The 23,192-nt window shown below is 36.4% G+C and overlaps 1 protein-coding gene across 2 annotated transcripts in view; it reads left to right on the top strand.

Annotated features, from left to right (window-relative positions):
- Positions 1–22,669, top strand: part of Pls3 (plastin 3) — an 84,646-nt gene extending 61,977 nt beyond the window's left edge. For both annotated transcript variants that reach the window (XM_027932249.2, XM_071606209.1), the window contains exons 4-16: positions 1,566–1,695; positions 2,392–2,524; positions 4,805–4,886; positions 5,607–5,772; positions 8,215–8,357; positions 11,771–11,866; positions 14,575–14,770; positions 15,637–15,715; positions 16,539–16,653; positions 16,972–17,105; positions 17,812–17,935; positions 18,145–18,269; positions 21,427–22,669. In XM_027932249.2, the coding sequence (XP_027788050.1) occupies positions 1,566–1,695; positions 2,392–2,524; positions 4,805–4,886; positions 5,607–5,772; positions 8,215–8,357; positions 11,771–11,866; positions 14,575–14,770; positions 15,637–15,715; positions 16,539–16,653; positions 16,972–17,105; positions 17,812–17,935; positions 18,145–18,269; positions 21,427–21,559 (1,656 nt within the window). In that variant the 3' untranslated portion in view covers positions 21,560–22,669. The remainder of the gene's footprint in view (positions 1–1,565; positions 1,696–2,391; positions 2,525–4,804; positions 4,887–5,606; positions 5,773–8,214; positions 8,358–11,770; positions 11,867–14,574; positions 14,771–15,636; positions 15,716–16,538; positions 16,654–16,971; positions 17,106–17,811; positions 17,936–18,144; positions 18,270–21,426) is intronic.
- Positions 22,670–23,192: the final 523 nt, after the last annotated feature.

Here is a 23,192-nt window from a genome sequence, read left to right on the forward strand (position 1 = left end):
CTAAAATACCACCTCTAAAATTATAGGTGTAGCACAAAATTGCAGCTATGAGAATTGTGTAAGCTTGATTTTTTTTTTTCAAGCTTATTGCTTATTAACTGTTTTCCTAAATAAAATTATGCTGTAGAGCCAAGGAAAGGCAGGATTTAAGAAAGGTGGTAGGAAAAGATGACTTTGTAATGGGGCTACTGACAAATACAGAAGCTTTTCTACTTTCACATGACAGAGAAATTTGGATTTATCATTCAAGTGAAATTGTGTTCATTGAAATAACCTAATTTTTACAAGTCAATGACACTTGAATCAAAAGCACTCATAATAAGAAAAATGAACTTTTTAAATGTCAAAAAGCCACTTTCCCTAGGTGAAATAATTGCAAAAAGGGACCCCCTGGAAAGACAAGTCTACTTAAATAAGGGTTCTAAACAGCATTTTAATTTTTTATGTTTTTGTGCAGCTAGGGATCAAGACACCCAGAGCCTTATGTGTGCTAGGCCCTTGTGCTACCACTGAGCTGCACCCCAAGCCTCACTAAGCATTTAAATTTTATGAAGTTGCTACATCTTGTTCCTCTTATTGGCGATGACCAAAAGCAAACTTGGGGTTAGGCTAATTCCAGTATTTAGAAAATATATGGACCTTTAGAATGTCTATTCATTCAACCAAGTGGTTGTACCATGATGTAAAATTTGCTTTATTGCAACCTGCTTTTGTACAGTTAGAATGTATAAATTAACTTCATTAGTCAAGTTCTGACTGTGAAGAAAAGTTACACTCATAAATGCCCAAACAAGACAATCACTGAAAAGCCTCTATGTCTGTTCTCAATAGTCATCTATTATTGCCAGCTTATACATTTTTTCACCTTATTATTTTGTAACTTTCGATTGAACAAACTCTTACTGAGCTCCCCATTATACCACAAAATGTGTTTTTTTTTTTGGTGGGGGGGGGTGAGTCATAAATTTTTTTTATCTTAGTGTAGTGACACACCTGTAATCCCAGAGACTCAGGAGGCTTAAGCTGGAGGATCACAAGTTCAAGGCCAGCCTGGACAACTATTAGTGAGACCCTGTCTCAAATTAAAAAACAAAGAATATCAGAAATGTAGCTCAGTGGTAGAGTATCCCTGGGTTTAATCCCCAGTGCCAAAAATAAATAAATAATAAACTTTTACCTTTCTTTGCACTAAAAATTGTAGTTAAAGAAGGGGGAATCCTTCAGCTTTTTCTGTCCAAGAACAGAACAGAGTCGTCCTTTTTCATAGAAACTTAACAGATTTACCTGTGCCTTTGAACCACACTAGTTTTTGGCTTCAAGTGGATTCAATGCATGGAGCACTTAGTGTTTTTTGACAATTGTGTTTAATTGGCTTTGGCGCTTCATCTTTAGCAGTAGTATTATACTTAATTAGCCTTGTAAAACTCAAATCAAGTTTTCTTTTTAACACTCATCACCTATGAAAAACACTCTAGGTGATCAAAATAATAAAAGAAGATAAGTGTGCTTCTTCTTGTACCTAATTTTAAATTCATGTGGATGAAAAAAATTATTTTTATCAATAGATTTTCCAAGAGGTAAAAAGCAGTGATATTGCAAAAACCTTCCGCAAGGCAATCAACAGGAAAGAAGGGATTTGTGCTCTGGGAGGAACTTCAGAGTTGTCCAGCGAAGGAACACAACATTCTTACTCAGGTAATAATTTCACAAGTGTTGGGTTAACACAGTGGACATCATGATGTCATCATGTAAGGAAGGGGCTCTAGAATACATATTCTCCTAATGTCTTTATTTTATTTCATTTTTATTTTTTTGTTGTTGTAAATAGCATGCCTTTTTTTTTTTTTTTTTTTAATGTGGTGCTAAGAATCAAACTCAGTGCTTCACACATGCCAGACAAAGAAGTCTTTTGTGACATGTTTTGGGGCTTGGAACAGATAATTGTCATGAAGTCATGTTTTATTGTATGGCTTTGTTAGCTTGCAAGAGACATGATACAATACATGCAATGATAGGCTTTATTACAGTGGGATTCTACGGTGATATAAATGTGATTTTAAAAAGATTTTCGTGGGGCTGGGTTTGTGGCTAAGAGGTAGAGCGCTCGCCTAGCACACGTGAGGCATTGGATTCGATCCTCAGCACCACAACTGAAAAATAAATATTTAAAAAAAAAAGATTTTTGTAACTAATTTCTCTAAGAGCTAATTAACCTGCTGTGTTCTTTTAGTTGATGTTGTGATTCCTAATGGCCACTATGTTGAGTCCAAGTATCTGAGTTTCCAAAGAGAATAACGGCATGTTTGTGACACACTAATTTTCAATACTACTATATTTCAGGCTTTTGAGTCAAATAATGAACTAATTTCTTGTCATTTATCATAATTTTAGAGGAAGAAAAATACGCTTTTGTTAACTGGATAAACAAAGCTTTGGAAAATGATCCTGATTGCAGACACGTTATACCAATGAATCCAAATACTGATGACCTGTTCAAAGCTGTTGGTGACGGAATTGTGCTTTGGTAATATATTAGCTTGTTTTTGATCCAGATTTCAAAAACTAGCTTTTCACATCATTGATATATTTGTTTCTGAATGCTCAAAAGCTTTACCTCAAGAAATAAAGAAAAGGGGAAATTATCCTGGTTCTGCTATTTTTATTTCATCTCTAAGTCTGTCTCTAAATCTACAACTCAGAGATTGGAGACCTACCTCTTTATAGTGCAAAACTCTCAGCTTCCAGTTTCTTCTTCTCATCACTGAGCAAGCAGTACATTACAGTTGTGTTGAATTTAAGTATGTCAGTATCTATCTATTCTGAGATACCATTGCTTCCAGGTGTGGGGGGGCTACTCTTCAGTTCTCACTCTTCAATGACCTATTTCTGAAAAAATGCTTTTTTCACTGCAGCTGCCCTAGAGCCAACAGTATCTTGGTAGAAATGATAAAGATTATTAGCACTGCCCATTGCTGCCCTTATTTATAGAGGTAGTGTAGCACCATGGTTAAGAGTTTGTTCCATGGGGCTGGGGATATATCTCAGTTGGTAGAGTGCTTGCACAAGGCCCTGGGTTCAATACCCAGCACCACAAAAAAAAAAAAAAAAGAGTGTGCTCCATAATCAATCCACCTGGGTTCATATCTGGGCCCTTGTCACTCAGTAGCTATGTAACTATGGTCCAGACAGTTGAGCCCTTTACATTTAAGTTTCCATCTATTATAATCTCCATATTATTATACAGGTTAAGTATCCCTAGTCCAAAACTCTGAAATCCAAAACTGCTCCAGAATCCAAAACTCTTTGAGTGTAGACATGATGCCACAAATGGAAAACTTCACATCTAACCACTTGTGATGGGTCACCATCAAAACATAGATACACTAGAAATACTGTGTAAAATTACCTTCAGTCTTTGTGAATAAGGTGAATATGAGTCAAATAAATCCTGTGTTTAGACCTGAGTCCCATCCCCAGGATATCTCATTAGGTATATGCAAATATTCCCAAATCCAAAAAGATACAAGGTTCAAAACAATTCTGGTCCAAGCATTTTGGATAAGGAACACTCAACTTGTACTTAGCTCACGGGGCTGTTGTGAGGTTAATTAAATTGCTACATATGCAGTGCTTAGTTATCATGCAATGCATATATTTCATATGACCGTCTAATAAATGTAAAATTTCTCTTTTTGTAAATAGGTCATTTTGGTTGTTTAACAGTTAAATTTTGCAAGGAAAGAAGCATGGTTTTCCAATGCAGAATAAAATTTATTAGGGCAGTATTATGAACAAAAGAAATGTTAGTATAACTCTAAATTTTACCAAATGAGAAGATCCTTCCTGATACATCACAAAGTGTAGCCTAACCTTCCTTTCTCTCACCATTCTATTAGCAGCATCAAATACAGTGTCTGGATCATCATCAAGGCACTCAGTAAACATTTGTTGAATGACAGAATTTCAAGCTCAACTAATTTTGCTGCTTTGTGGATAAATGGCAGGCAGTATTTATTGATTGATTGATTGGTACCGGGTATTGAACTCAGGGGTACTTAACCACTGAGCCACATCCCTACCCCTTTTTATTTTTTTATTTTGAGACAAGGTCTCACTGAGTTGCCTAGCATCTCACTAAGTTGTTGAAGCTGGCTTTGAACTCACGATCCTCCTGCCTCAGCCTCTTGAGCCGCTGGGATCACGGCATGCTCCACGATGCCCAGCTAAATGGCAGTTTTTAAATGGTGAATTAAATAATTTAGAAGAGATCCATTTTTAGTGTTGGATTTTATCAGTTATTCAGGTGGACATAGTGGCACATGCCTATAATCCTGGCAACTCGGGAGGCTGAGGCAGGAGGATGGCAAGTTTGAGGACAGTGTGGGTCATTTAGTGAGATCCTGTTTCAAAATAAAATAAAAAGGGCTGGGGCTGTAGCCCTTCAGTGGTAGAGTGCTCCTGAATTCAAACCCCAGTACCAAAAAAATTTTATTCAGTGAAATATTTTTCAATATTCGGGTCATTCAATGTAAAGAATACTCAAATCTCGTAGTTTTTTTTTTTTTTTTTTTTTTGGGGGGGGGGGGCGGTTGTTAGCCATGTGTATGCCAGGCCATGGTCTTTTTTTTTTCCTTAGAAATTTGCATTTTTTGTATTACATCTTTTGTGATCAACATGATAAAAGCTATCTGTTGCATTTAGTTTTTTAGATTATGTGAAAGACATGTTATGATAAGCCTTAAAATATTGGTGAATATAAAGACCCTTTAAATCAACTCTTTTTTCATCCCCATTTTTATTTTAGTAAAATGATCAACCTTTCAGTGCCTGATACAATTGATGAAAGAGCAATCAACAAGAAGAAACTTACACCCTTTATCATTCAGGTATGCATTCTTCTCACCTCTTCCATGAAATGACTGAGTCCAGATTTGTTCTCTGTACTCTCTGTGCTCTTATTTAGTCCCCACAACTCTCATTTAGTCCCCACATTATTATGTGGATATTACAAAGTAACCTGGAATTTAGATTTGCAAGCTTGCTTGAGGTTAATATTGGAAGGTTATGTCCCTGACTAACTTCAAAGCCCTATGATCTTTTCATAATTTGTTCAAATGTTGCAGAAATAAGTGAAAATATTTGAACTCTTAATTAACTGACATGCTTAAGGAAGGAGCATTTTTCTTTTCCATCGATTAAATACTGGACTATTAGGTAGCAAAATTCCCTCAAGCAAGAGCATCCCTTGAGATGTGGAGATTGATGACTTCTAGAATTTGGAAGTATGCCATAGTATTGAACTCCCATTAAGACATTTTTAAAAACATAACACTTTGCTAACATGGACATGCTTACTTTGGTTACTCAGCCTTTTCATTTAATGTCAGCATAATTCAAAAGGGACCAGATAAAAATACCATGTCAACTTCCCATGGAATTCTGCAAAAGATAATAGCAACAAGGCAGGGATCTGATTTAACTGTGCTTTTTAACTCTGAAGTCTGGGTGAAGTTAATATAGGTTATTAATTTATTCATTGAGTGTCATTTTCACTGAAGGAAAATTGGAAGGCCAAGAAGCAAGTGTGTAATTTGGCTGTCTTGCAGGAAAACTTGAATCTGGCACTGAACTCTGCATCTGCCATCGGGTGTCATGTTGTGAACATTGGTGCAGAGGACTTGCGGGCTGGGAAACCTCATCTGGTTTTGGGATTGCTTTGGCAGATCATTAAGATTGGTTTGTTCGCTGACATTGAATTAAGCAGGAACGAAGGTAATAGAGCACAGTATTTTGGAAATTGTTTAGTGTTTTTTTTTTTTTTCTCATCATGCAAACTGTCAAGCTTTTACTGTCAAGCTTGAGGTGATTAGATGATTAGAATTAACATTCATTAATGCCGTAGAGTTATTTAGGAAAACAGTCTAATTATAATTCTCTTCTTTAGTAGTAATTAACATTTGCCTGGCACTTGAAAATTTATTTTACAGTAAAGGTACAAAAACAGATATTAAGGAACTTGATATCCTTTTTTGCTGTGTCCACACAACCCTCATGTCATCACCATCCTCAGGTCCGCAATTGTGCACTTATTATTTTTTTTAATTTTATTTTATTTTTTACACAAATGCAGCACAACTTCTCATTTTTCTGGTTGTACATGATGTAGAGTCACACCATTAGTGGAATCATAAACATACGTAGGGTAATTATGGCATTTACAGGTAAATGGATGGAGCTGGAGAATATCATGCTAAGTGAAGTAATCCAATCCCAAAAAAACCAAAGACCAAATGTTTCCTCTGATAAGTGGATGCTGATCCATAATGGGGGAAGGAGGGCAAGGGAAGAACGGAGGAACTTTGGATTGGGCAGAGGTTGGGGGCAAGATGGTGGAATGAGATGGACACTTATGGTTTTGGATACCTTTTGTATTCTATCATGTATTTAGACCTCTTCCAAAGTCTTCTAACTAACCCTTGATGATCCCACATTTCCTGAACCAGCAGAAACATTTTTTTAAAGATTTATTTTTTATTTGTAGATAGATACAATACCTTTATTTTATTTTTATGTGGTACTGAGGATTGAACCCAGTGCCTCACACATGCTAGGCGAGCGCTCTTTCCTCTGAGCTACAACCCCAGCCCCAGAAACATCATTTTAGTAGCATAAAGTATAGATTTTTGTATCACATCATCAATTTATATAATGTATACTTTAAATGCAATAAAATTGCTATTGGATCCTAGAAAGTGCTACACCTCCCTCTCTCTCTAAAGTTGAAAATGTTAAGGATCAGGAGGTGTAACTCAGTGGTAAAGTGCTTGCCTAGCATGAGCAAGGACCTGGATTGCATCCTCCTTGAAAAGAACAAGAGAGAAGAAAAAATGAACACCTCTGTAAATATTCATATTTTATTCCAGAGATTCCTACCATCACCATCTCTATCCTCAATTACCTTTGAGGACGTGTATACATTTGGGAATCTAAAAGTATTTCACAGGTCTTAAAATGTCTGTCAAGTCTTATTTTTTTTTAATTTTTCATGCTATTATTGTTTATTCATTTTTATTAAGTTCATTAAGTTTTTACAACAAGTCTTATTTTTCACATAAGATTTCTTTTGTGCTTTTACAACTTTACATTTTTAATCCACTCAAAAGGTCCTATGTTTATCCTTTTATTATTGTTGTTCTTGTTGATGGGGCTTCATTCAGGTTGGCTGTGAACTTGTGATCCTCCTGCCTTAGCATCCAGAGCAGCTGAGATTCTAGGCCCTGCTCCTACTTTTGCTGGCCTTCTTCACAGCTGTGTTAGTCTTGCTTAAAGGACTTGAAGAAAAGGGGGAAAACAAAATTTTTTTTTAAAATTGGTTCATGTGATAAATCAGGTACTAGATGTGGGACTGACTATTTGATCCTTTGCAACCTTTGATTTGATGGGGTAGGGAATAGAAGGAAGGTTTTATACAAATAGCTATCTTGCCTCTGTTCTTTTTTTTTTTTTTTAATCTCTAACTGCCATATTGACAGGAATCCATCAAAGATGAAATATGCCTGATAAAATTATTACTTGGACCTCTCCAGAAATCATTTAGTTTTTCTGGGCACAGTAGTGTATAATCCTATAATCCCAGAGACTTGAGGCTGAGATAGGGGAACTGCAAGTTCGAGGCTAGCTTCAGCAACTTAGTGAGACCCTGTCTCAAAATAAAAAGGGCTGGGGATGAAACTCAGTAGTAGAGTACCTCTGGCTCAATTTCTAGTACCAAAAATAAATAATAAGTTTAATCCTGCAAGTTAATTGATTATACTTAAATATAAGTAATATAGTGTTTCTAAGCTGCTTTAATTAAAAGGTTAAGTAAAAGGTTCCAAATTTAAATATTCTTCCCAGATTCCTGATTTTAAAAGTGTTAACAATTTATCTATAACTGTAACATGATGTGAAAATATTAAACTTAAAATCTACAACTTTATTTGGAATGTGAAGAATTATAAAAGAAAAAATAAATTATATAACTTACTTTAATATTTGGTGTGCATTCTCATAATACTGTCTCTACCAGTTAGCTTGTTAATAATTGTCTACTTACATATTTATTTTTTAATTAGGTTCTTGCATCTCTGTTACTTACTAGGGTGTCAAAAGACTGAGTGAACTTGTCATGACCATTATTATATCATATATTGATCATGTATTTTTTTTTTCTAGCTTTAGCTGCTTTGCTTCGGGATGGTGAGACCTTGGAGGAGCTTATGAAATTGTCTCCAGAAGAGCTTCTGCTTAGATGGGCAAACTTTCATTTGGAAAACTCTGGCTGGCAAAAAATCAACAACTTTAGTGCTGACATCAAGGTACCCATGCAAAAAGCCTTAACACTTTGGAAGGATATAAGATCTTGGGGGATTTCATCCCATCTTAACTAAGGGAAAAATTCTAATAGTATATTATCAAGCCTTATTGCTTCTTGGCCTTGGTGGCTGATTTTTTTTAAATTTAGTTTCACTTATTTATTTTTGCAGTGCTAGAGATTGAACCCAGGGTCTGTGGCATGCTAGGGAAGTACTCTTCCACTGGGCCACACCCCCAGTCCTCCTAACGGAAGATTCTAGTAGAGAGGTTGAGCCAAGTCAGGAGCATGAGCACCAAGTCATTTTGTAGAAAAAGGTCAAAGAATTATAGTGGTAATATTTTGTATTCTGTCTACTGTGCACCCATACGGGATATTGAATCCAGGGATACTCTACCATTAAGATACATCCCCAATCCTTTTCTTCTGAGGCAGAGTGTTTTTTGCTGAAGCTAGCCTCAAACTTTTGATCCTCCTGCTTCTGTCTCCCAAGTAACTGGGATTACAGACCTGTGTCACCATGCCTTACTTGCCTACTGTGGAACATAAGAGTATAAAATAGTCATGCGTGAATTTTATATTGTTAACTGTCTTTCCCAGGCCACAGTATGTCTGTAGTAAAGACTAGAAGAGAAAGGAGGTGCCTCAGATTCCTGTCACCTTTTATTCAGCTTCTGCCATGTCATATTTCCTCATCTTTAGAGGTTGAGTTCTTTGAGGGAATGATGAGCACTTTTTATTTGTCTCCTACCTCAGCCCCGGTCCCAATACCCTCCTACTAAAGCCCACCTCTAATACAATACCTACCGCATAAAAGCCCCTCGAATATTTCTTCTGTCAAATTTAATGTGGCACTCACTACTCAACCTTGAGCAGTAGAGAAAAAAGAAAAGGAAAGGAAGAATTTACTCACCATATACAACCTTTGACTTTTCACATGGAGAGGGACAAAATGCCATAGCAAATACAGTTGACACTCTCATATTCTTAGGTTCCACATACACTTAAATCATCTGTAGATTATTTGTATGAAGGATGTGTGTAGGTTATATACAAATAATACACTATTTTACATATGGGGCTTAAGCATCTCAGATTTTGGTGTCCAGGGGAGGAAGGTGCCCTAAAACCAATCCCCTGTGATACCAGGGGACAGCAGGTGCTCTGTTTTATCAACTGACTCAACTCTTGAAACTCCAGATGACCAGACCCAAGTAACAAACTTGAAGATCTTCATCAGATGTCACTGAAACACTGACAGGGCTATGAAAGCAATACCCTGTGTTCGTATCAGTTTGTTCAGTGGTGAAAGGAAGCAGTGGAATACTAGCTCTACTGATTAGCAAAAATAAAGGATACTCAAATTATTAGACAGATGACCCTTTCCCCTCTTTTAACTTATACAACATATCTGGCTAGATATATTTTGCTTCTTGCATTAGATGTGTTCCTGAAAACCATTTGTACATGGATCCATGGTCTAGGACGTATTTTAAATGTACAAGAGGAAATTTTTTTTAATGAAGCCTGCTTTGAATTTTTTGAAATACAAATAGTTATTTGGTAATATAAAAACTAACTTCCACTTTATCTATATTCAAGTTCAAATTGTCCACTGTAAAGCTCCTTTCAGGGTAGTAAATACAGACTCTGTTGGGTCTACTCTACCAGTTCTTCTCAAACGCATAGGATTTAATTATAAATTGTTTATGTACATTTAGTAAGTAATTAGAAATGAAAGCACTTTTGCAACTGGAATGCACTGTTCCTTAAGAGGTAAATCTTCTGTCTACAAATGATAGAATCTGGATTGACATTTCATGAATTGCTTTGAAATGGCTTTCACTCATTGATTATCTCCATTCTTAAGAGTCTTTTATGATGCTGAATTTTAAATTTACTTACATAGCTGGTTTAAGATGCAGCTTTTGCCAGGCATGATAGCATATGTCTGTAATCCCAGAGACTTGGAAAGCTGAGGCAGGAGGATTGAAAGGTTGAGGCTAGCTTCAGCAACTCAGCAAGACCCTGTCTCAAAATGAAAAAAAAATAAGGGCTGGGGATATATTGCAGTGGTACAGCACTCCTAAATTCAGTCACCAGTACTACAAAGAAAAAAAAAAAAAGAAGAAGAAGGAGGAGGGGGAGGGGGAGGGGAGGGGGAGGGGGAAGGGGAGGAAGAAGAAGAAGAAGAGATACAGCTTTCTTGGCAGCTACCAGAGATTCATATCTGGCAGATCTGGGATTGAAACCAGTCACCCATATACTGAGCAACTTCCCCAGGGGATTAGGAGGCACACAGTCTATAGAGAAACACTCCTTTATAGCCTGTCTGGATATTCAAGACCCAATAATAGAAAACTGTCACAGCTAGACAGGTGGTCTTCAGATATGACAGAATTAAGGAATATTGAACTCAAGTTCTTGTCCTTTAGTATTTCAGAGAGGCAGAATTTTACCTGACATGTATGTTAAGAAACTTAGAATTTGCACTAGTACAATGGTTTCCAAAATGTGTTCTATAGAGTTTCCACACAGCCTAATTCACCCATCCCACCCCCAAGATGAACAACTTCATTTTGTTTCATGTAGTCAAAAGATAAGAGTCTAGGAGCTTAAGGGGCTGGGGATGTGGCTCAAGCGGTAGCGTGCTTACCTGGCATGCGTGCGGCCCAGGTTCAATCCTCAGCACCACATACAAACAAAGATGTTGTGTCCGTCGAAAACTAAAAAAATTTTTAAAAAATATTTAAAAATTAAAAAAAAATAGTAAAAGAGTCTAGGAGCTTAAAACAAAGAGAGAAATTTGGGGATGGGAGCATAGCTCAGTGGTAGAACATTTAACTCTTGCCTGGCATGTGTGAGGCCCTGGGTTTAATCCCAGCACCTAAAAAAATAAAAAAGAGAGAGAAAGAAGCTTGTTTATTTAAGTATACTCCAAATCTAAAGAGGTAAATGTTATTTTGCTAACTAAAGGGTTTCTCATTTAAGACATCATGTCATTTAAATTTATAATTAAATATATTGTTAACATAGCAGATCTCTTCACCATACATTATGGTATATATTGTGCCTTATAATGATATAACTTGTTTATCTTCTCTTTCCCTATGCTTCCTGGATTTCTGCTCTACTACTTTTTTTCCATGCTTATTTTAATTATCCAGCTTGTTGACTTCAGTAATTCGGTGAAGGTACAGAAATGTTCATTAGCATTATTGTATCAGCGATTTCAATAAATTTTAAAGTCCTGTCAAAATCCAGTTCATCCATATTCAAGACAGACCAGATAGATTTAAGGCCAGATAGGTGGATTTTTCCTGGGGGAAAGATCAGTTAAATAAGATAGAAGCCCACACCTTATATTATTCACTCTTTATAATTGTGATCTCACTAACATTTTCAATTCATTTGTAGGATTCCAAAGCCTATTTCCATCTTCTCAATCAAATTGCACCAAAAGGACAAAAGGAAGGTGAACCACGGATAGATATTAACATGTCAGGTTTCAATGTAAGTATAGGTGCTCTTTTGAATTCTACAGCCTTACAATATTGTTGTCTATTTCTTATAAGAATTTTTTTTTTTGCTTTTAACTTAATTTTATTGTATACAAACTGATGAATTCTCTTTAGGTTATTTTTTCTTATAGTAAGAAAATTATTATTTTTTTATTTTTTTATTGTTGGTTGTTCAAAACATTACATAGTTCTTGATATATCATATTTCACACTTTGACTCAAGTGGGTTATGAACTCCCATTTTTACCCCGTATACAGATTGCAGAATCACATCAGTTACACATCCATTGATTTACATATTGCCATACTAGTGTCTGTTGTATTCTGCTGCCTTTCCTATCCTCTACTATCCCCCCTCCCCTCCCCTCCCCTCCCCTCTTCTCTCTCTACCCCCCTCTACTGTCATTCATTTCTCCCCCTTGTATTATTTTCCCCTTTCCCCTCACTTCCTCTTGTATGAAATTTTGTATAACCCTGCGGGTCTCCTTCCATTTCCATGCAATTTCCCTTCTCTCTCCCTTTCCCTCCCATCTCTCATCCCACTTAAATGTTAATCTTCTTCTCATGCTCTTCGTCCCTACTCTGTTCTTAGTTACTCTCCTTATATCAAAGAAGACATTTGGCATTTGTTTTTTAGGGATTGGCTAGCTTCACGTAGCATAATCTGCTCTAATGCCATCCATTTCCCTGCAAATTCTATGATTTTGTCATTTTTTAATGCAGAGTAATACTCCATTGTGTATAAATGCCACATTTTTTTTATCCATTCGTCTATTGAAGGGCATCTAGGTTGGTTCCACAGTCTTGCTATTGTGAATTGTGCTGCTATGAACATCGATGTAGCAGTGTCCCTGTAGCATGCTCTTTTTAAGTCTTTAGGGAATAGACCTAGAAGGGGAATAGCTGGGTCAAATGGTGGTTCCATTCCCAGCTTTCCAAGAAATCTCCATACTGCTTTCCAAATTGGCTGCACCAATTTGCAGTCCCACCAGCAATGTACAAGTGTACCCTTTTCCCCACATCCTCACCATAAGAATTTTATGTACACATTTGATTACACAACCAATGTAATTCTATATCACGTATAACCAGAAGAACGAGAAGTTATACTGTATATATGTGTAATATGTCAAAATACATTCTACTATCATGTATAACTAATCAGAACAAAATTGTTAAAAGAAAGAAAAACTAGAACCAGACAATAGTTGAAGTAATAAAAACAGATTTAAAAAAAAAGAATTTTTATAACTGCATGTAATGATGTTGGCAATTTTAAGCATTTTTTTAAGTGTTACTGTATGTATAACTCAGGGAAAAAACTAGCTTTGATTGATTTTGATCATTTATTGGTGAGTTCCATAATTATTTATTCATTTATACAAATGAAATATTCAAAGCAAGTATGCAAAAATAAGCACTAGAGACTAGTCTCTTTCAAGTATTTTGGATTATAACCACAGTAATAGATTTAATGACTACATATTCATATCTACATCTGTAATATTCCTGTATTAAGAGTAATATGAATACATTCACAAAATCCTGATTCATGAAACCCAATTTGGGGAATCACTGTCAGGGACCATGTTTCCTGGTTATGTCACCAATTTGCTCAATGATCTTGGGCAAGTTTTGTCCTAAAATTGGATCTCACTTTGCCCACCCATGAAGGAATGGACTAGACTATTTGGTCCCAACATTTTAGAATTTCGTGTTTTTCTGTACCCATTAGAAGTAGAATGCATTCTACTAATTAACAAAATCCACATATGTGCCCTGTTATGCAGCAGAACCAAGTAGATTACGTTGACCAAACTCTTTGACTCTACCTTTACCAGAACTGAATTTATAACTGACCTATATGCTTATATTTTTATGTGTATGTTAAATGTAAAACTCTTCAGCTCAGGTCACTCTTGGTAGGAAGAAGGATTAAGGGAGCTGTCAGGGATGGCTGATCTGGTGGACTCATGCTTGGGTAAATGGTGCCAGTATACTGATTCTGATATAGCCCTTCTCCAGCCAATCCTTCCTGATTGATCTTCCTAAAACACTTTTCTTTGTGTATTCCCGGCCCAGAATCCTATAAGGATTCCCCCACTGACTTTAGAGTTCAGTCTAAATGCCCTGCTTAGCATTTAAGGTCCTACACAATCATGTTCCATTTCTCCTCACCTGTGATATTCCCTTAGGGTTGTACCCCAGAGACTGTCTCCCCACCACCATCCAGGTGCCTCAGTCTTCTCCAAACACTCATTTTAACCTCTGATTCTCTGCTCTTCTTTTCCCCTTGTTTTTCAATGTCCTTCATTTTTTTCAGCAGTGTACCTTCCTTTGGACCTAATTTTAAAATGTGAACACTTTTAATGTTTTTCTTTGTCTTCCTTTTTAAAATTCTTATTTAGATTTTTTCATAATGCATTTTGGCATGAGAGATGTCACCCCAATTGAGTTAAACGTACTCAGTAGTTAAAAAGTTAAAACATCATCTGGCGCCACCCAGTGTGTTTTAGAGGTACTGCATATCCTGCAGAGCCCCCACACCCCGCCTTTTTTGCATTCAAGACAATTTTATAATAAGTACCATGTGTTAGCTATAAGAAAGCACAATTGTATACTCAGCCTATGATTGTAGGGAAATTTTCTATATTTTTAGTATAGCCTTTTTAAAAATGTCTTCTTATTCTACTTCGACAGGAAACAGATGATTTGAAGAGAGCTGAGAGTATGCTTCAACAAGCAGATAAATTAGGTTGCAGACAGTTTGTTACCCCTGCTGATGTTGTCAGTGGAAACCCCAAACTGAACTTAGCCTTTGTGGCTAACCTGTTTAATAAATACCCAGCATTAACTAAGCCAGAGAACCAGGATATTGACTGGACTCTATTAGAAGGTAACTAATTGTTTCTCAAATGCTAATGTGTGAACTATAGAGTATAAGCAGAGAGGCCACAATGGTATCATATTCCTAACCTAAAAAGTTTCTTTATTCACTTTGCTTTAGCAAGCATATGGTAGAAGTAGACACAGTGCTGAGTAAAAACTGGCAACTGCTAAAAGAGATGAATACAAGTGATCTAAGTTCTGAACTTTAAATAAATCAGCCAAGTGCAGTGATACATGCCCATAATCCCAGCTACTTGGGAGGCTGAAGCAAAAGATTACAAGTTCAAGGCTAGCCTCGGCAATTTAGTGAAGATCCATTTCAAAAGAAAAAATAAAAAGGACTAGGATGTAGCTCTGTGGTAAAGCTCCCCTGGGTTCAATATTCAATGCCAAAATAAATATAAATAAGTAAATATATATGCATATATACATATATATATATAATATCAGTTACTTTGATGCATACAGATTTGAGGTGATATTGGAGAATGATTAGAGGGAAAGGAGATTTAAAGTTCATAAACCTCTATGGGGCTGGGGTGTAACTTGATTGGAGAGTGCTAACCTAACATGCTAAAGGTCCTGGGTTTAATTTCCAGCACCTCAAAAAAAAAAAAAAAAAAAAAAGAGTAAAAGCTTATAAACCTAAATTGCTTAACTGTTTATAACATGGTTATTCATTAATTTTAAAATAAATTCAAAAAAATTTTTTAAAAAGCATGAATCTAGAAAGAATATTTAGAAAGAATGCTTAGAAATTAGAAAAACATAGATATCAATAGAGCAAATAAAATAAAGTAATACATGAGTTGATACTAAATGCATATACAAGAAGTTTAATGAATAACTAAATTTTAAAAATATTCTTAATAGGAGAAACTCGTGAAGAAAGAACCTTCCGTAACTGGATGAACTCTCTTGGTGTTAATCCCCACGTAAACCATCTCTATGCGTAAGTCATCCCACTGCTATTATTATAAACAGTAATGAACATCGTGGATGGATGCTACATAAATATTGACTGCCCTAATGATTTTTCTAAATGTTCATTTGTAGCAATTATTTATATTGGAAAATGTTGAATGGTGGTTTGCATCATTTTCCAAACTTGCAAAAGTCTGAATTCTTTACATGATCATTCACTACAAGTGATAGAACCATATAAACATCTTTATGGTACCCTAGGAAACAAGTACTTTATTTTGAAACAGTCCAGGGAATGATTTTAGCAGAGCATCCATGACGCCTCAGGGCCTTTGGTTCGCTATTTCCTCAACCTGAAATATTATTTGCCCACATATAATGGCTCATACCCTTATTTTATTCTATGTACTGTAGTGTTCTTCATCCACATATATTTCATGTCCTTACTATGTTCCATACCCTTACTATTTTCCTGACTTCCATTCGCCTTTCTCTAATCAATAACCCTAGTTCCTTTTGCCTTCATAGTATGTACAGCAAAAATCATATTGTATATCTGTCCATGTACTTGTTTATTGTGTATTTCTTTGGCTCTAATGGAAGAACAGGGATTTTTATCCCATGCACCTAGCCTTTAGAACAGTGCCTTCTTCACAATAGACACTCAAGACATACTGTCAAGTGAATCCAATAGTCTTAGCTCTATTTTCAGCACAGATTGATAAAAAATATGAGTCTTGGGTATTATAGTTTTATATATCTTGTTTGACTGTGGGAGTACTGTTTTTCAGGAAAGTAAAAGCTCAGCTCTCTGAAAACAATAATTAAATTATTATTTTTTAAATTGTTAGTGACCTGCAAGATGCCCTGGTAATCTTACAGCTATATGAACGAATTAAAGTTCCTGTGGACTGGAGTAAGGTTAATAAACCTCCATATCCAAAGCTTGGAGCCAACATGAAAAAGGTAGATAATTAAGTTGGTGCATGTCTTTGTTACAGACTGTTTTTATTCTCAGTGTGTTTGTTTCAAAAACTTCTGATCTTGGGGCTGGGGATATAGCTCAGTTGCTTGCCTCACATGCACAAAGCCCTGAGTTCAATCCCCACCACCAAAAAGAAGAAAAAAAAAAAACCTCCTGATCTTGAGCTTCTTGAGAATAGGAACTGCATCTTACTTGTTTTTGTGTGCAAATTGCACAACACACACACACCCACAATTATGTATATGCAGATTAAACAAATGAAAACCATTAACCATTTATTTACATTTGTATGTTTGCAGCTAGAAAATTGCAATTATGCTGTTGAATTAGGAAAGCATCCTGCTAAATTCTCCCTGGTTGGCATTGGAGGACAAGACCTGAATGATGGGAACCCAACCTTGACCTTGGCTTTAGTCTGGCAGCTGATGAGAAGGTATAGTATAGAATTTTTACTGTTTGAGCTTCACTATAATACAGATCTGTGATTTAGCTCTTATTGGATTTTTAATAAGTAAAAATACCAATGACTACACTTTTGAACTTCATTGTATTTAGTCTCTGAAATGAGTTAAGTCATGAATGTACGTTGGATATTCGGTTGTTAGATTCTTCTTTGTAAATTAGGCAGCCGAACTGTGACACTTCCCTTTTCTTCATAGGAAACATGACATGTAGACTTAAGGCTAATTTAGTGGCAATAAATAAAAGTTGTCAGAGGGACTGAGAGTGTAGCTCAGTGGTAGACACCACACACATGTGCATGAGGCCCTGGATTTGATCCCCATCATCAAAAACATAAATGAACTCCTCAGAAAAAATATGAACATCCCCATGCATTCATTATGACTGGGTGCCAGCCAAAGCACAGCTTATTTTAAGTCATTCTCACTGTTAGAATAGTACAAAACGTGCCTACACATTTAAGCCCCCTAGATCTTGTCCCCATCAATGCAACATGTAGATGAGTGGCAAGCCACTACTGCTTAACATGTTTTCTCATATAATGTGAATCTCTTTTCATGAAACCTTGAGTCTTTCAAACCTAAAAAATAAAAGAAAAAGGAAATAAAGCATCTTTCTCATGTTGCATTTTTCCTCATAAAGTACATTGTGACCTCTTTTTTTGCTGCTTCATTTAGATATACCCTCAATGTCCTGGAGGATCTTGGAGAGGGTCACAAAGCTAATGATGACATCATTGTGAACTGGGTGAACAGAACATTGAGTGAAGCTGGAAAATCAACTTCCATTCAGAGTTTTAAGGTCAGAATCCATATTTGACAATTAAATATTATATTTGCTAGATATTATCTATCATTTGGAAGGAAAACCTTTGTTTACTTTGTAAGAATTAATATTGGGCCAATGGCAAAATTCTTTTTAATTTGCTGAGCTTCACTTTAGGCACTTCACATAGGGAAGCACCTGTTAATTTGTACATGCTGAAAAGATTTGTTCTCCTTTTGTATTAGGACAAGACGATCAGCTCCAGTTTGGCAGTTGTGGATTTAATTGATGCTATCCAGCCAGGCTGCATAAACTATGATCTCGTTAAGAGTGGCAATCTAACAGAAGATGACAAGCACAATAATGCCAAGTAAGGGAGAGAGCATAATATTGTGGAAAGAACATAGGCTTTGCAACCCAGAAGATCTGAATTATAATTCAGGGTTCTGCGGCTTAAAATTAATATCACCTGAAGGAATCCTGTATTTTCTTTTTTTAAAGGTCTTAACATGATTTATTTATTTATTTAGGTACTGGGGATTGAACTCAAGGGCTTTACCATTGAGCCACATTCCAAGCCCTTTTCATTTTTTATTTTGAGACAGGGTCCCCTAAGTTGCTTAGGGCCTCACTAAGTTGCTGAGGTTGGCCTCAAATGTCCAGTCCTCCCACCTAAGCTCCAGGATTACAGGTGTGTACCACTGCACCTGGCTAAAAGTTATTACACTTTTTTAATAGCTTTATTGAAATACCATTCACATATTGTACAATTTACCCATTGAAAGTATATAGTCATTTTTAATATATTCACAGTTGTACAACCATCCCCGCAATCAATTTTAGAATAATTTCATCATCTAAGAAAGAAGTTTCAAGTAATCATTAGTAGTCACTATGCAAAGTGTTACCTACTTTCTGTCTTTACATATTTGCCTATTTAGGACTCTGTTTTCTCTCCTGTCACTACATATCCTTTGACCAACATCTCCCCAAATACTGAGGCTTCTGATAACCACCATTCTACTCTGTCCTTTGAGACCAGCTTTTTGGAATCCATGATGACAATAGAATACTATTCAGTTACTATAAAGGATGAAATCCTGTCATTTGCAACAGCATGGGTGAACTTGAAAATATTGTGCTAAGTGAAATAAGCCAGGCACTGAAAGACAAATACTGTATGCTCTCACTTTTTGAGTCTCAGATTCCTCATCAGTAAAATGGGGGCAATAATAGTTTATTTTACAGATTTCATAAAGATTAAATGAAAAGCCAGCCACAGTGGCACATGCCTATAATCCCAGCGGCTTGGGAGGATGAGGCAGGAGGATCACAAGTTCAAAGCCAGCCTCAGCAACTTAGCAAGACCCTGTCTCTAAATAAATTTAAAAAAAGGAATGGGGTGCTGGGGTTGTGGCTCAGTGGTAGAGTGCTTGCCTAGCATGTGTGAGGCACTGGGTTTGATCCTCAGCACAACATAAAAATAAATAAAATAAAGGTATTGTGTTTATCGACAACTAAAAAATATATTTTAAAAAAAGGAATGGGAATGTAGCTCAGTGGTTAAGTGCCTCTGGATTCAATCCCCAGTACCAAAAAAACAAAAAAAGAAAGAAATGAAAAATAGATACAAGAACCTAGTATTGTGTCTGACCTTCAAGGTTCTCAAACTTTTGAGGAACTGGGGTTGCGGCTCGGCGGTAGAGCTCTTGCCTCAAGTGTTTGAGGCATTGGGTTTGAGTCACAGCAACACATATAAATAAATGAATAAAGGCCCATCAACAATTAAAAAAAAATTAAAAAGAACTCTTAAAGGGCCGGGGTTGTGGCTCAATGGTAGCGTGCTTGAGGAGCATGAGTGAGGCATCACATTAAAAAAAATAAACAAAATGAAGATATTGTGTCCATCTACAACTAAAAATATATATATATTAAAAAAAAAAAAAAAAAACTCTTGAAGCTGGGCACTATGGCGCAAATTTGTAATCCCAGCAGCATGGGAGGCTGAGATAGGAGGATCGCAAGTTCAAAGCCAGCCTCAGCAACAACCAGGTGCTAAGCAACTCAGTGAGACCCTGTCTCTAACTAAAATACAAAAATAGGACTGGGGATGTAGCTCAATGGTCGAGTGCCCCTGGGTTCAATCCCCAGTACAAAAAAAAAAAAAAAACTCATGGAATTGCTCTTTCCAGGAACTTGATTTTTAATTATCTTTAAAGATGTCTTTTGGAAATGCTTTCTGGATTAGCTGAGATGTGTTCCTGCAAATTTCCCTAACTAGACATGTCAGTTCTTTTGTCCCTTTATTTTCTGCCCTTTCCAGGCCTTGATCCAGGCACTCTGTCCATACCTTGTAGATTCTCTCATCTCCCTTGAATATTTGGAAGTACTCACTGCACCTACCTAAGCAACTTGAATTTTTGCATCTGGCTTAAGTTTTTTCATTCCATGTCTCTCACATCACAGGAGACCATCCATCACTACCTGTTCAATGAGAATATCAACATTGATTGTGCAAATCACATACATAATTTCTTTTTTTTTCTTTTTGTATTGTACAGGGGGAATAACCACTGAGCTACATCCCCAGCTTTTTTATTTTTATTTATTTATTTTTAGGGGGGGTACCATGATTGAACTCAAGGTCACTCAACCACTGAGCCACTTCCCCAGCTCTATTTTGTATTTTATTTAGAGACAGGGGCTTATTGAGTTGCTTAGAGCTTCACTGTTGCTGAGGCTGGCTTTGAACTCTCAATCCTCATGTCTCAGCCTCCCGAGCTGCTGGGATTACAGGCATGCACCACCGTGCCCAGTTTATTTTTATTTTGAGGCTGGTTTTGCTAAATTGCTGAGCCTGGCCTCAAACTGTGAGCCACCATACCCAGCATGATTTCATTTTTATATGAAGTCAGTGCTATAAGCTTAATTCTCACTTCATATTAGAGGAAAGGAGTGGATAAATATTATCAGTCTGAAAATATAACATAAAAACATGGTATAGAGCTGGGGATATAGCTCATTTGGTAGAATGCTTGCCTCACATGCACAAGGCCCTGGGTTCAATCCCCAGCACTACTACTACTACAAAAAAAAAAAAAAAAAAAAAAAAAAAAAAAGGTATAACCTAAAAGTGAACTCAAAGCCAAAATGAAACAAAAAAAAAAATGTAATCATTCTGGTAGGCTCTTTCAGTGGGGGCTTTTTGTATCCCAGGTATGTGATTTTATGACAGGAAATATATCTCATATGGTGTCCTTGACAGACAAAAATTTTAATCTTGCTGGGCACGGTGGCACATGCCTATAATCCCAGTGGCTCAGGAGGCTGAGACAGGAGGATCATGAGTTCAAAGCCAGCCTCAGTAAAAAAGAAAGGTGCTAAGCAACTCAGTGAGACTCTGTCTCTAAATAAAATACGAAATAGAGCTGGGGATGTGGCTCAGTGTTTGAGTGCCTCTGAGTTCCATCTCTGGTACCAAAAAGAAAAAAAAATTTAATCTTAATTTTTGTTTCCTCAATAAATAGGTATGCAGTGTCAATGGCTAGAAGAATTGGAGCCAGAGTATATGCTCTCCCTGAAGACCTGGTGGAAGTAAAGCCCAAGATGGTCATGACTGTGTTCGCATGTTTGATGGGCAGAGGGATGAAGAGAGTGTAAAATAACCAACCTAAGTAAAACCAACCTTGTTCCCAGGTGCATGATTAGCAAGTCAGCTATTTCCAGGTGAAGTGCTCATGGCTTAAGTAAGGTTCTTTGTCATTTAAAAGACTTAGTTTGATTAACAAGACTAGCTCATCCTGAGAGCCCTCAGTGGGAAGAGTTTTAATAAAAACAGCTCCTCTTTCCCACAGTCAAAGCTGGATTTGTCAGGCAGGCACACCTGAAATGTGCTCATAGCCAAACATTTTACTCTCTCCTCCTAGAATGCTGCCCTTGATGTTTTCCATTACTGTGTGTTATTTCTCTCTATTGTATCATTTTCCCTCTTAGAATGTCCATCTCTTGAGATTTGCTTAGATGATTGGATATGAATATTATTAGATGGTCATTTTGTTTTCCATCCACTATGTTAATTCTTATTCAAGAACTATGGTCAGAAAGTATTTGGATGTGAGTATCCTGTGCTTACTTTATAGTAGTGAAAATTTGCCGAAGTAACTGGCTGTGCAGAATGTAATAGAAGCTTTTCTTATTCTTTTATTCTTAAAATCAGTATCTTTTTACAGTATTCTTTCTACATGATCCTTTTTTGTACATTTAAGAATATTTTGATTACATTCAACAAGACTGCTGATTTTGCTACTTTTTTAAAGGGGTCTTCAAGTAAGTAAAAAACATACATTATAGGTAGAGGAAAAATGTACACCAAAATTTCATCTTTCCTTTCACACTCAAAATGTAAACAAAAGAAATATTTTGTCTAAATCACTTAGGTCCACACATGCTTATTTGTTTGGAAACCTGTGTCATAAAACTCTCTCTTTAAATTTTTAAAATGCTGTTTGAGGAGAGAGTGCATTCAGAACTTAAATGGTATTCGGTAGGCCAACTATGCTAAGTGTACGATATATTTTTTAATTTTACACCTAAAACAAAAAGCTGTGGTCACTAAAAAGTAAGATTATATATGTAGGATTTAATGTACTCTTGCTTTGTCAAGCTGTTTGCTATAGTTTTCAAGATCATTATGTTACTCTAACTCTGGAAAAAAAAACTGATGTAATCTGGTAGCAATGTAGTAGTTCAATAAAGGCATTTACATAATAATTAGTCTGTTCTTCCAGATTCTGTCCCTTAGTAGTATGCCAATGTTTGATGGAGTTATTTTCCCTTTTCTGATATATTCTATAAAATGGTGTTGCTCACATTTCAGCTTTTGGAACTCTAAATTAGAGGTACTAAACTAAGACGGCACTGAACAAATGGGATAAAGTGATTTTCTCCAACTTTCCAAAATTTCCTTGAACTAGGGTATAGGACAGTGGCATAACAATTAACCCAGCATGCAGTGAGGCCCTGGGTTCAATCCCTACCACACACAAAAATAATTTTCTTTGTAATGGAGATTGAACCCAGGGGTACTTAACCACTGAGTGACATTCCCCAGGCCTTTTTATTTTTTATTTTGAGAGAGGGTCTTGCTAAGTTGCTGAGGCTGGCCTCAAACTTGCAATCCTCCTGCCTCAGCCACCTAAGTCACTGGGATTACAGATGTACCCACCATGTCTGACAAAAATTTTCTTATGCAATATCTTCTTTTTCTTTCTTTCCCATCACCCTTATCTTTTCA

Source organism: Marmota flaviventris, chromosome X, assembly GCF_047511675.1.
Source record: "Marmota flaviventris isolate mMarFla1 chromosome X, mMarFla1.hap1, whole genome shotgun sequence".
NCBI classification, from domain to species: Eukaryota; Metazoa; Chordata; class Mammalia; order Rodentia; family Sciuridae; genus Marmota; species Marmota flaviventris.